The following is a 12,500-nucleotide window of genomic DNA, read 5'->3' on the forward strand; positions in this document are numbered from 1 at the left end:
GAGAGAGATGAGGTGAGGTGAGGCAGAAAGAGAGAGAGAGGGGGGAGCGAGAGAGATGAGGTGAGGTGAGGGCAGAAGAGAGAGAGGGGGGAGAGAGAGAGAGAGAGAGATGAGGTGAGGTGAGGCAGAAAGAGAGAGAGAGGGGGAGCGAGAGAGATGAGGTGAGGTGAGGTGAGGTGAGGTGAGGGCAGAAAGAGAGAGAGGGGGGAGAGAGATATAGTAAAGGATCACCTCTCATTAGTGGTTCTCTGTGTGTTTTACAGGTACATTAACTTCACTCACACATACAGACGAGGCTGGATGCTGTGGATCAGAGTGGGAGCGAGGAACAAATGAATCCCTGTGTGTCTGTGTGTGTCAACGTGTGAACATGGCGTGTTACAAGAGGATTGTAGATAATAATAATGCTGTATTAGACTGACTTACTGTGTCTGGACCCTCAGCCCAGGAGAGCTTAAACCAGTCCAGTGTGTGTGTGTGTGAGTGTGTGATGTGGGGATAGAATCATCTACAATGTTATCGTATGCTGTAGCGTTAAGATTTCCTTCACTGGAACTAAGGGGCCGAACCCGAACCATGAAAACAGCCCCAGACCATTATTTCTCATCCACCAAACTTTACCGTTGGCACTATGTATTGGGGCAGGTAGTGTTCTCCTGGCATCTGCCAAACCCAGATTCGTCCGTTGGACTGCCAGATGGTGAAGCATGATTCATCACTCCAGAGAATGCGTTTCTACTTCTCCAGAGTCCAATGGCGGCGAGCTTTACACCACTCCAGCCGAGGCTTGGCATTGTGCATGGTGATCTTGGCATTGTGCATGGTGATCTTGGCATTGTGCATGGTGATCTTGGCATTGTGCATGGTGATCTTGGCATTGTGCATGGTGATCTTGGCATTGTGCATGGTGATCTTGGCATTGTGCATGGTGATCTTGGCATTGTGCATGGTGATCTTGGCATTGTGCATGGTGATCTTGGCATTGTGCATGGTGATCTTGGCATTGTGCATGGTGATCTTGGCATTGTGCATGGTGATCTTGGCATTGTGCATGGTGATCTTGGCATTGTGCATGGTGATCTTGGCATTGTGCATGGTGATCTTGGCATTGTGCATGGTGATCTTGGCATTGTGCATGGTGATCTTGGCATTGTGCATGGTGATCTTGGCATTGTGCATGGTGATCTTGGCATTGTGCATGGTGATCTTGGCATTGTGCATGGTGATCTTGGCATTGTGCATGGTGATCTTGGCATTGTGCATGGTGATCTTGGCATTGTGCATGGTGATCTTAGGCATTGTGCATGGTGATCTTGGCATTGTGCATGGTGATCTTGGCATTGTGCATGGTGATCTTGGCATTGTGCATGGTGATCTTGGCATTGTGCATGGTGATCTTGGCATTGTGCATGGTGATCTTGGCATTGTGCATGGTGATCTTGGCATTGTGCATGGTGATCTTGGCATTGTGCATGGTGATCTTGGCATTGTGCATGGTGATCTTGGCATTGTGCATGGTGATCTTGGCATTGTGCATGGTGATCTTGGCATTGTGCATGGTGATCTTGGCATTGTGCATGGTGATCTTGGCATTGTGCATGGTGATCTTGGCATTGTGCATGGTGATCTTGGCATTGTGCATGGTGATCTTGGCATTGTGCATGGTGATCTTGGCATTGTGCATGGTGATCTTGGCATTGTGCATGGTGATCTTGGCATTGTGCATGGTGATCTTGGCATTGTGCATGGTGATCTTGGCATTGTGCATGGTGATCTTGGCATTGTGCATGGTGATCTTGGCATTGTGCATGGTGATCTTGGCATTGTGCATGGTGATCTTGGCATTGTGCATGGTGATCTTAGGCATTGTGCATGGTGATCTTGGCATTGTGCATGGTGATCTTGGCATTGTGCATGGTGATCTTGGCATTGTGCATGGTGATCTTGGCATTGTGCATGGTGATCTTGGCATTGTGCATGGTGATCTTGGCATTGTGCATGGTGATCTTGGCATTGTGCATGGTGATCTTGGCATTGTGCATGGTGATCTTGGCATTGTGCATGGTGATCTTGGCATTGTGCATGGTGATCTTGGCATTGTGCATGGTGATCTTGGCATTGTGCATGGTGATCTTGGCATTGTGCATGGTGATCTTGGCATTGTGCATGGTGATCTTGGCATTGTGCATGGTGATCTTGGCATTGTGCATGGTGATCTTGGCATTGTGCATGGTGATCTTGGCATTGTGCATGGTGATCTTGGCATTGTGCATGGTGATCTTGGCATTGTGCATGGTGATCTTGGCATTGTGCATGGTGATCTTGGCATTGTGCATGGTGATCTTGGCATTGTGCATGGTGATCTTGGCATTGTGCATGGTGATCTTGGCATTGTGCATGGTGATCTTGGCATTGTGCATGGTGATCTTGGCATTGTGCATGGTGATCTTGGCATTGTGCATGGTGATCTTGGCATTGTGCATGGTGATCTTGGCATTGTGCATGGTGATCTTGGCATTGTGCATGGTGATCTTGGCATTGTGCATGGTGATCTGGGCATTGTGCATGGTGATCTGGGCATTGTGCATGGTGATCTTGGCATTGTGCATGGTGATCTGGGCATTGTGCATGGTGATCTTGGCATTGTGCATGGTGATCTTGGCATTGTGCATGGTGATCTTGGCATTGTGCATGGTGATCTGGGCATTGTGCATGGTGATCTGGGCATTGTGCATGGTGATCTGGGCATTGTGCATGGTGATCTTGGCATTGTGCATGGTGATCTGGGCATTGTGCATGGTGATCTGGGCATTGTGCATGGTGATCTTGGCATTGTGCATGGTGATCTGGGCATTGTGCATGGTGATCTTGGCATTGTGCATGGTGATCTTGGCATTGTGCATGGTGATCTTGGCATTGTGCATGGTGATCTTGGCATTGTGCATGGTGATCTTGGCATTGTGCATGGTGATCTTGGCATTGTGCATGGTGATCTTGGCATTGTGCATGGTGATCTTGGCATTGTGCATGGTGATCTGGGCATTGTGCATGGTGATCTGGGCATTGTGCATGGTGATCTTGGCATTGTGCATGGTGATCTGGGCATTGTGCATGGTGATCTTGGCATTGTGCATGGTGATCTTGGCATTGTGCATGGTGATCTTGGCATTGTGCATGGTGATCTGGGCATTGTGCATGGTGATCTGGGCATTGTGCATGGTGATCTGGGCATTGTGCATGGTGATCTTGGCATTGTGCATGGTGATCTGGGCATTGTGCATGGTGATCTGGGCATTGTGCATGGTGATCTTGGCATTGTGCATGGTGATCTGGGCATTGTGCATGGTGATCTTGGCATTGTGCATGGTGATCTTGGCATTGTGCATGGTGATCTTGGTATTGTGCATGGTGATCTTGGCATTGTGCATGGTGATCTTGGTATTGTGCATGGTGATCTTGGCATTGTGCATGGTGATCTTGGCATTGTGCATGGTGATCTTGGTATTGTGCATGGTGATCTTGGTATTGTGCATGGTGATCTTGGCATTGTGCATGGTGATCTTGGCATTGTGCATGGTGATCTTGGTATTGTGCATGGTGATCTTGGCATTGTGCATGGTGATCTTGGCATTGTGCATGGTGATCTTGGTATTGTGCATGGTGATCTTGGCATTGTGCATGGTGATCTTGGCATTGTGCATGGTGATCTTGGCATTGTGCATGGTGATCTTGGCATTGTGCATGGTGATCTTGGTATTGTGCATGGTGATCTTGGCATTGTGCATGGTGATCTTGGCATTGTGCATGGTGATCTTGGTATTGTGCATGGTGATCTTGGCATTGTGCATGGTGATCTTGGCATTGTGCATGGTGATCTTGGTATTGTGCATGGTGATCTTGGCATTGTGCATGGTGATCTTGGCATTGTGCATGGTGATCTTGGTATTGTGCATGGTGATCTTGGCATTGTGCATGGTGATCTTGGTATTGTGCATGGTGATCTTGGCATTCTGCATGGTGATCTTGGTATTGTGCATGGTGATCTTGGCATTGTGCATGGTGATCTTAGGCTTATGTGCAGCTGCTCAGCCATGGAAACCCATTTCATGAAGCTCCCAACTAACAGTTCTTGTGCTGACGTTGCTTCCAGAGGCAGTTTGGAAGTTGGTACTGAGTGTTGCAACCGAGGACACATTATTTTTACTCGCTAAGCGCTTCAGCAGTCGGTGAGCTTGTGTGGCCTACCACTTCGCGGCTGAGCCGTTGTTGCTCCTAGATGTTTACACTTCACAGCACTTACAGTTGATCTGGGAAGCTCTAGCAGGGCAGACATTTTACAAACTGACTTGTGAAAAGGTGGCACCCTATGATGGTGCTCTTCAGTAAGGCCATTCTACTGCAAATGTTTGTCTATGGAGATGGCTGAGTGTTCAATCTTAAACACCTGTCAACAACGGGTGTGACTGAAATAGCCAAATCCACTCATTTGAAGTGGTGTCCACATACTTTTATAGTATATAGTGTGGCTGAGGCAGGTTTTAAGTGGCTACTGTCTTTCTTTTTGGGAGGAATATAAACAGCTTTAACAAAACTTTTCTGGCAGATCTCTGATAGACAAGTGATGTGAAGACGACGGGTTCAAATGAGGGAACGAGACGCGAGTCCACTGAAGGCACGCATTTGTCATTTGCTGGGGGTGGAGTTAGAGACTGAACGAGCGCTGCCTACCAAATAGAGAGAGCGAGGAGAGAGGAGAGAGGAGAGGAGGAGAGGGAAGAGCGAGAACGAGAGACGAATGAGTATTTATGATTGCGAGTATCGCAGGATGGATGGACAGACACTTAGAAAATGAAGAAACTCGTTGTTTGAAACTATTTGCTAGCGGGAGAATAAAAACGGATTCTTCAGATGCGCATCAAGTAGGGATCTACACCAGATGAAGAATTAACGTATTTTCCAATGTAAACTCAACATTTCCGAATGAGAACGGTTCGTAGGCGATGCACGCGGTTAATGTGAATCTTTCCTTTTGTTAGCGCTGTTTTCGTCAAATTAGCGCAGCCCATACTCCGCTGCAGCCCCCTTGTCGGACGGCCAGCGGACAGCTAAGGACCCGGGTTCTATCTAGAAGAGAGACCGCTCTCCTGTGGTCGAAAGCCGGACCTCTCACCTCTCATTCCCCGCTCTAGGAGAGGATCTCCTCGGTATGAAAGCACCATAAACAGCTATTTTTGTCGGGAACCCGTCTGGCAGGGAAGCAACAACAAATCCCCGTTTTCAGACTGTGATTTTGGGGGACGCGGGCTCGCGTTAGGGGGGAGGGGGACCTCGCGTATCACAATGGAATTAGAGTTTGACAATACGTCCCCAGTGCGCTAAGGAACGCTGCCTTTTAAAAAAAAATTACCTTCTCAATTGAAGTCTTTTTTCCTTATTTTTTAAACCACCAAATCCGGGATGCCGCATTTCTTGGGGTGAAGGTGCCAAACGCGAGGAAAAGAAGGAGAGAGAGAGAGAGAGAGAGAGAGAGAGAGAAAGAGAAGAGAGGGAAAGACGGAGGAGAAAGAGAAATTCGGAGAGCATGGCTCTTGCAACGTTGTCTCTCTGTGTGCTAACTCTCACCTGGGCAAACTTGTACCAGGTGTGTGCCAACAGGCACGCGGTGCATTGGAACAGCTCCAATATACAGTAAGACCCCCTCTCTTCACGTTTCACTAAGGCGGCGGTGTGTGTGTATGCTGTGCGTGCGTATTTGTGTGTGTGTGTGTGTTGTACTGGTCTCTTATGTCATGATACTGTTTTAGGGATGACCATGTCCATAACCATTGTTTCTGTGAGTGTGTTTGTGTGTGTGTCTGTGTGTACACACTAATGAGTGTGTTTGTGTGTGTGTCTGTGTGTGTGTACACACTGAGTGTGTTTGTGTGTCTGTGTGTGTGTGTGTACACACTGATGAGTGTGTTTGTGTGTGTGTCTGTGTGTGTGTATACACTGATGAGTGTGTTTGTGTGTCTGTGTGTGTGTGTACACACTGATGAGTGTGTTTGTGTGTGTGTCTGTGTGTGTGTACACACTGATGAGTGTGTTTGTGTGTCTGTGTGTGTGTGTACACACTGATGAGTGTGTTTGTGTGTGTCTGTGTGTGTGTACACACTGATGAGTGTGTTTGTGTGTGTGTCTGTGTGTACACACTGATGAGTGTGTCTGTGTGTGTGTGTACACAGATGCGTGTGTTTGTGTATGTCAGTGTGTATGTTGATGAGTGTGTGTGTCTGTGTGTGTGTGTGTGTGTATACATAGGAACCTGCATTTGGAAAATGAACCAAAGAGTCCATTTGTAACTAAGCCACACGTTCCGTTTTCCACTGATGAATCAGTCCACTGTATCACCTCCAGGTTTATGTTGGGTTGTCTCCTTGTATGTGAGCACTACGCCCTCTGCCAAGAGGACCTTTATGGCAGACTGTCTGCCCTGTAACCCAGGGTCTCCGGTTCAAGCCCTGGTCTGACTGTTCCCCCTCCATCACTTCCTGTCCTGATCCTTGCAGATCGGACCCTTTAGAGTCTCTCAGATTTCCAGGAGGTATTGTCCATGTCACAGCTCCTCTCTCTATCCCACTACACACCTCACTGATCACCTCAATGTGTGTATTACCCTTTTTCACACACGTCCCACCATCACTCTGTCCTCCTGCTCTCCCTTTCTCCCTTCTCTCTTGTCTCCATATTCATGCAAGTTCTTCACTCCGTCCATCCTTTACAAATGATCTACATTTTTTCTCTACCTCCACCCCTCTCTTCCTCCACCCCTCACTACCTCCACTCCTCACTTCCTCCACTCCTCACTTCCTCCACCCCTCACTTCCTCCACTCCACTCCTCTCTTCCTCCACCACTCACTACCTCCACTAAACTCCTCTCTTCCTCCACCCCTCACTACCTCCACTTCTCTCTTCCTCCACCCCTCACTTCCTCCACTCCTCACTTCCTCCACCCCTCACTTCCTCCACTCCACCCCTCACTACCTCCACTCCACTCCTCACTTCCTCCACTCCTCACTACCTCCACTCCACTCCTCTCTTCCTCCACTCCTCACTTCCACCACCCCTCACTACCTCCACTCCTCACTTCCTCCACCCCTCACTTCCTCTACTCCACTCCTCTCTTCCTCAACACCTCTCTTCCTCCACCCCTCTCTTCCTCCACCCCTCTATACCTCCACACCTCTCTACCTCCACCGCTCTCGACCTCCACACCTCTCTACCTCCACCCCTCTCTACCTCCACCCTCTCTTCCTCCACCCCTCTCTACCTCCACTCCACTCTTCCTCCACACCTCTCTTCCTCCACCCCTCTCCTCCTCCACCCCTCTCTACCTCCACTCCTCACTTCCTCCACCCCTCTCTACCTCCACTCCTCTCTTCCTCCACCCCTCTCTACCTCCACTCCTCACTTCCTCCACTCCACTCCTCTCTACCTCCACCCCTCTCTACCTCCACTCCTCACATCCTCCACCCCTCTCTACCTCCACCCTCTCTACCTCCACTCCTCACTTCCTCCACTCCTCTCTACCCCCATTCCTCTCTTCCTCCACTCCTCTCTTCCTCCACTCCTCTCTACCCCCATTCCTCTCTTCCTCCACTCCTCTCTTCATCCACCCCTCTCTTCCTCCACTCCTCTCTACATCCACTCCTCTCTTCCTCCACTCCTCACTACCTCCACTCCTCTCTTCCTCCACTCCTCTCTTCCTCCACTCCTCTCTTCCTCCACTCCTCTCTTCCTCCACCCCTCTCTTCCTCCACCCCTCTCTACCCCCACCCCTCTCTTCCTCCATTCCTCTCTACCTCCACTCCTCTCTTCCTCCACTCCTCTCTTCATCCACCCCTCTCTTCCTCCACTCCTCTCTTCCTCCACTCCTCTCTTCCTCCACTCCTCTCTTCCTCCACTCCTCTCTTACTCCACCCCTCTCTTCCTCCACCCCTCTCTACCCCCACCCCTCTCTTCCTCCATTCCTCTCTACATCCACTCCTCTCTTCCTCCACTCCTCTCTTCATCCACCCCTCTCTTCCTCCACTCCTCTCTTCATCCACCCCTCTCTTCCTCCACTCCTCTCTTCCTCCACTCCTCTCTTCCTCCACTCCTCTCTTCCTCCACTCCTCTGTTCCTCTACTCCTCTCTTCCTCCACCCCTCTCTTCCTGCACTCCTCTCTTCCTCCACTCATCTCTTCCTCCACTCCTCTCTTCCTCCACCCCTCTCTTCCTCCACTCCTCTCTTCCTCCACTCCTCTCTTCCTCCACTCCTCTCTACCCCCACCCCTCTCTTCCTCCATTCCTCTCTTCCTCCACTCCTCTCTTCCTCCACTCCTCTCTTCCTCCACTCCTCTCTTCCTCCACTCCTCTCTTCCTCCACTCCTCTCTTCCTCACCCCTCTCTTCCTGCACTCCTCTCTTCCTCCACTTCTCTCTTCCTCCACTCCTCTCTTCTTCCACCCCTCTCTTCCTGCACTCCTCTCTTCCTCCACTCCTCTCTTCCTCCACTCCTCTCTTCCTCCACTCCTCTCTTCCTCCACCCCTCTCTTCCTCCACTCCTCTCTATCTCCACTCCTCTCTACATCCACTCCTCTCTTCCTCCACTCCTCTCTACCTCCACTCCTCTCTTCCTCCACTCCACTCCTCTCTTCCTCCACTCCTCTCTTCCTCCACTCCTCTCTTCCTCCATTCCTCTCTTCCTCCACTCCTCTCTACCCCCACTCCTCTCTTCCTCCACTCCTCTCTGTCTCGGTTCCTCTGGTTGGTCTGTGAGGACTTTTCTGTCTCTGTTCCTCTGGTTGGTCTGTGAGGACCTGTCTGTCTCTGTTCCTCTGGTTGGTCTGTGAGGACCTGTCTGTCTCTGTTCCTCTGGTTGGTCTGTGAGGACCTCTCTGTCTTCTCTTCTATCTGGTTCAATTAGGAACACTTCTTCACCCTGACCTCATTGTGTTCAAGCTGTGTCACTATTCAATCTCTCTCCCCCTCCTTCGCTCTCGCTCTCTCTATTCAATTCAATTCAATTCAAGGGGCTTTATTGGCATGGGAAACATGTGTTAACATTGCCAAAGCAAGTGAGGTATCTATCTATCTCTCTCCCCTTCACTCTCTCTCTCTGCCCCTCCCTCCCCATCTCTCACTCGCTCTCTGGCTCTCTCTGCCCCTCCCTCCCCCCTCTCTCTCTCTACCCCTCCCTCCCTCTCTCTCTCTCTCTCTCTCTCTCATCCCCTCCCTCCCCCTTCTCTCTCTCTGCCCCTCCCTCTCTCTCTCTCTCTCTCTCTCTCAATTTTATCAATTCAAGGGCTTTATTGGCATGGGAAACATGTGTTAACATTGCCAAAGCAAGTGAGGTAGATAATATATAAAGTGAATATATAAAGTGAAATAAACAATAAAAATTAACAGTAAACATCACACATACAGAAGTTTCAAAACAATAAAGACATTACAAATGTCATATTATATATATATATATATATATATATATATATATATATATATATATATATATACAGTCTTTTAACAATGTACAAATGGTAAAGGACACAAGATAAAATAAATTAGCATAGATATGGGTTGTATTTACAATGGTGTGTGTTCTTCACTGGTTGCCCTTTTCTCGTGGCAACAGGTCACAAATCTTGCTGCTCTGATGGCACACTGTGGAATTTCACCCAGTAGATATGGGAGTTTTTCAAAATTGGATTTGTTTTCAAATTCTTTGTGGATCTGTGTAATCTGAGGGAAATATGTCTCTCTAATATGGTCATACATTGGGCAGGAGGTTAGGAAGTGCAGCTCAGTTTCCACCTCATTTTGTGGGCAGTGAGCACATAGCCTGTCTTCTCTTGAGAGCCATGTCTGCCTACGGCGGCCTTTCTCAATAGCAAGGCTATGCTCACTGAGTCTGTATATAGTCAAAGCTTTCCTTAAGTTTGTGTCAGTCACAGTGGTCAGGTATTCTGCCACTGTGTACTCTCTGTGTAGGGCCAAATAGCATTCTAGTTTGCTCTGTTTTTTTGTTAATTTTTCCCAATGTGTCAAGTAATTATCTTTTTGTTTTCTCATGATTTGGTTGGGTCTAATTGTGCTGCTGTCCTGGGGCTGTGTAGGGTGTGTTTGTGTTTGTGAACAGAGCCCCAGGACCAGCTTGCTTAGGGGACTCTTCTCCAGGTTCATCTCTCTGTAGGTGATGGCTTTGTTGTGGAAGGTTTGGGAATCACTTCCTTTTAGGTGGTTATAGAATTTAACGTCTCTTTTCTGGATTTTGATCATTAGTGGGTATCGGCCTAATTCTGCTCTGCATGCATTATTTGGTGTTCTACGTTGTACACGGAGGATATTTTTGCAGAATTCTGCGTGCAGAGTCTCAATTTGGTGTTTGTCCCATTTTGTGAAGTCTTGGTTGGTGAGCGGACCCCAGACCTCACAACCATAAAGGGCAATGGGCTCTATGACTGATTCAAGTATTTTTAGCCAAATCCTAACTGGTATGTTGAAATTTATGTTCCTTTTGATGTCATAGAATGCCCTTCTTGCCTTGTCTCTCTCTCTCTCCCTCAGCCCACCCCTCTCTCTCTCTGCCCCTCCCTCTCTCTCTCTCAGGCCTTTTTCCTGCTCTAGTCGTCAGTTTTTCTTTTGTCTCTCTTTGACATCTATCTGTTTTTGACCTCTGTTATCACCTCCCATCTTCCGCCTTCCTCTTCCCCCTCTCCCCTTCCCCTTTCCTCTTCCCCCTCTCCTCTTCCCCCTTCCTCTTCCCCTTCTCCTCTTCCCCCTCTCCTCTTCCCCTTCTCCTCTTCCCCCTTCCTCTTCCCCCTCTCCTCTTCCCCCTCTCCTCTTCCCCCTTCCTCTTCCCCCTCTCCTCTTCCCCCTTGCTCTTCCCCCTCTCCTCTTCCCCTCTCCTCTTCCCCTCTCCTCTTCCCCTTCTCCTCTTCCCCCTTCCTCTTCCCCTCTCCTCTTCCCCTTCTCCTCTTCCCCCTCTCCTCTTCCCTCTCCTCTTCCCCTTCTCCTCTTCCCCCTTCCTCTTCCCCTTCTCCTCTTCCCCCTTCCTCTTCCCCCTCTTCCCCTCTCCTCTTCCCCTTCTCCTCTTCCCCTTCCTCTTCCCCTTCCTCTTCCCCCTCTCCTCTTCCCCTCTCCTCTTCCCCTCTCCTCTTCCCCTTCTCCTCTTCCCCTCGCCTCTTCCCCCTCTCCTCTTCCCCACCATTCCGAACCCCAACGACACTAAAACAACGTCAACCCCAGCCCTTCATCCTCTCCATAGAACAGTAAATACTAACTCTTTAGACTTGCACTCTGGCACACAATGTCATGGCTCTTATTGATACCCATCTTATTAAGGCCATATACCATGGAAGGCTGTTAACACCACTCTGAGATGTCACAGTCAACGATAAAATACTCTCGGCCTGCACCTTTTTACTTTACAATACACAGTAAAAAAATATGAGGCAAGTGGTGAATTCAGACTGTTGAAAATATTTCTGCGAGTTCATAAAGTTAGAAGATATTGTTTTTGTAATCAAACATTTGACATAACTCATAACATCCATAAAACGTTTTTATCCACAACATAAATTCTCTGAATGCGTTGCAATTTGAGCTGGCAGTTCTTTGAGGCGCTGGTTGAATATAAAGATGTCTGAGTATGATGCCTGTTTCGTTATTGAGTCAGTAAGGTGTTTTTATGTGCGACTCGGCATGTCCTCTCCCCCACACTAAGTTTACCTACCCTTAGTTTAAATAGTACTCCAGTTTAACAATTACAAACAGACAGGCAGGGCAGACAGACTGGCAGGCAGACAGACAGACAGATAGACAGACAGACAGACAGACAGACAGACAGACAGACAGACAGACAGGAGGACAGACAGGTAGGGAGACAGGTAGGGAGACAGGTAGGTAGGTAGGTAGGTAGGTAGGTAGGTAGGTAGGTAGGTAGGTAGGCAGGCAGGCAGAGAGTCAGGTAGGCAGACAGACAGACAGGTAGGCAGACAGGTAGGCAGACAGGTAGGTAGGCAGACAGATGGGCAGACAAACAGGCAGGTAGGTAGTTAGGTAGGTAGGCAGACAGGCAGGTAGGTAGGCAGACAGATGGGCAGACAGGCAGACAAACAGATAGGCAGACAGGTAAACTGTCAGACAGAGACAGACAGACAGACAGACAGACAGACAGGAGGACAGACAGGTAGGTAGGTAGGTAGGTAGGTAGGTAGGTAGGTAGGTAGGTAGGTAGGCAGACAGAGAGACAGACAGGTAGGTAGGTAGGTAGGTAGGTAGGCAGAAAGATGGGCAGACAGGCAGGCAAACAGGTTGGCAGACAGGTAAACTGTCAGACAGAGACAGACAGACAGACAGACAGACAGACAGACAGGAGGACAGACAGGTAGGTAGGTAGGTAGGTAGGTAGGTAGGTAGGTAGGTAGGTAGGTAGGTAGGTAGGCAGGCAGACAGACAGACAGACAGGTAGGTAGGTA

General features: G+C 49.0%; 1 protein-coding gene across 1 annotated transcript in view; it reads left to right on the plus strand.

The window, feature by feature from the left end:
- The first annotated feature begins 4,772 nt into the window (after positions 1 to 4,772).
- The window catches only part of LOC135521779 (ephrin-A3-like), a 161,701-nt gene continuing 153,973 nt past the window's right edge, over positions 4,773 to 12,500 (plus strand). Inside the window, exon 1 of the mRNA XM_064947506.1 lies at positions 4,773 to 5,688. Coding sequence (XP_064803578.1) covers positions 5,582 to 5,688 — 107 coding nt within the window. The 5' untranslated portion in view covers positions 4,773 to 5,581. The remainder of the gene's footprint in view (positions 5,689 to 12,500) is intronic.

Source organism: Oncorhynchus masou, chromosome 30, assembly GCF_036934945.1.
Source record: "Oncorhynchus masou masou isolate Uvic2021 chromosome 30, UVic_Omas_1.1, whole genome shotgun sequence".
Taxonomy (NCBI): Eukaryota; Metazoa; Chordata; class Actinopteri; order Salmoniformes; family Salmonidae; genus Oncorhynchus; species Oncorhynchus masou.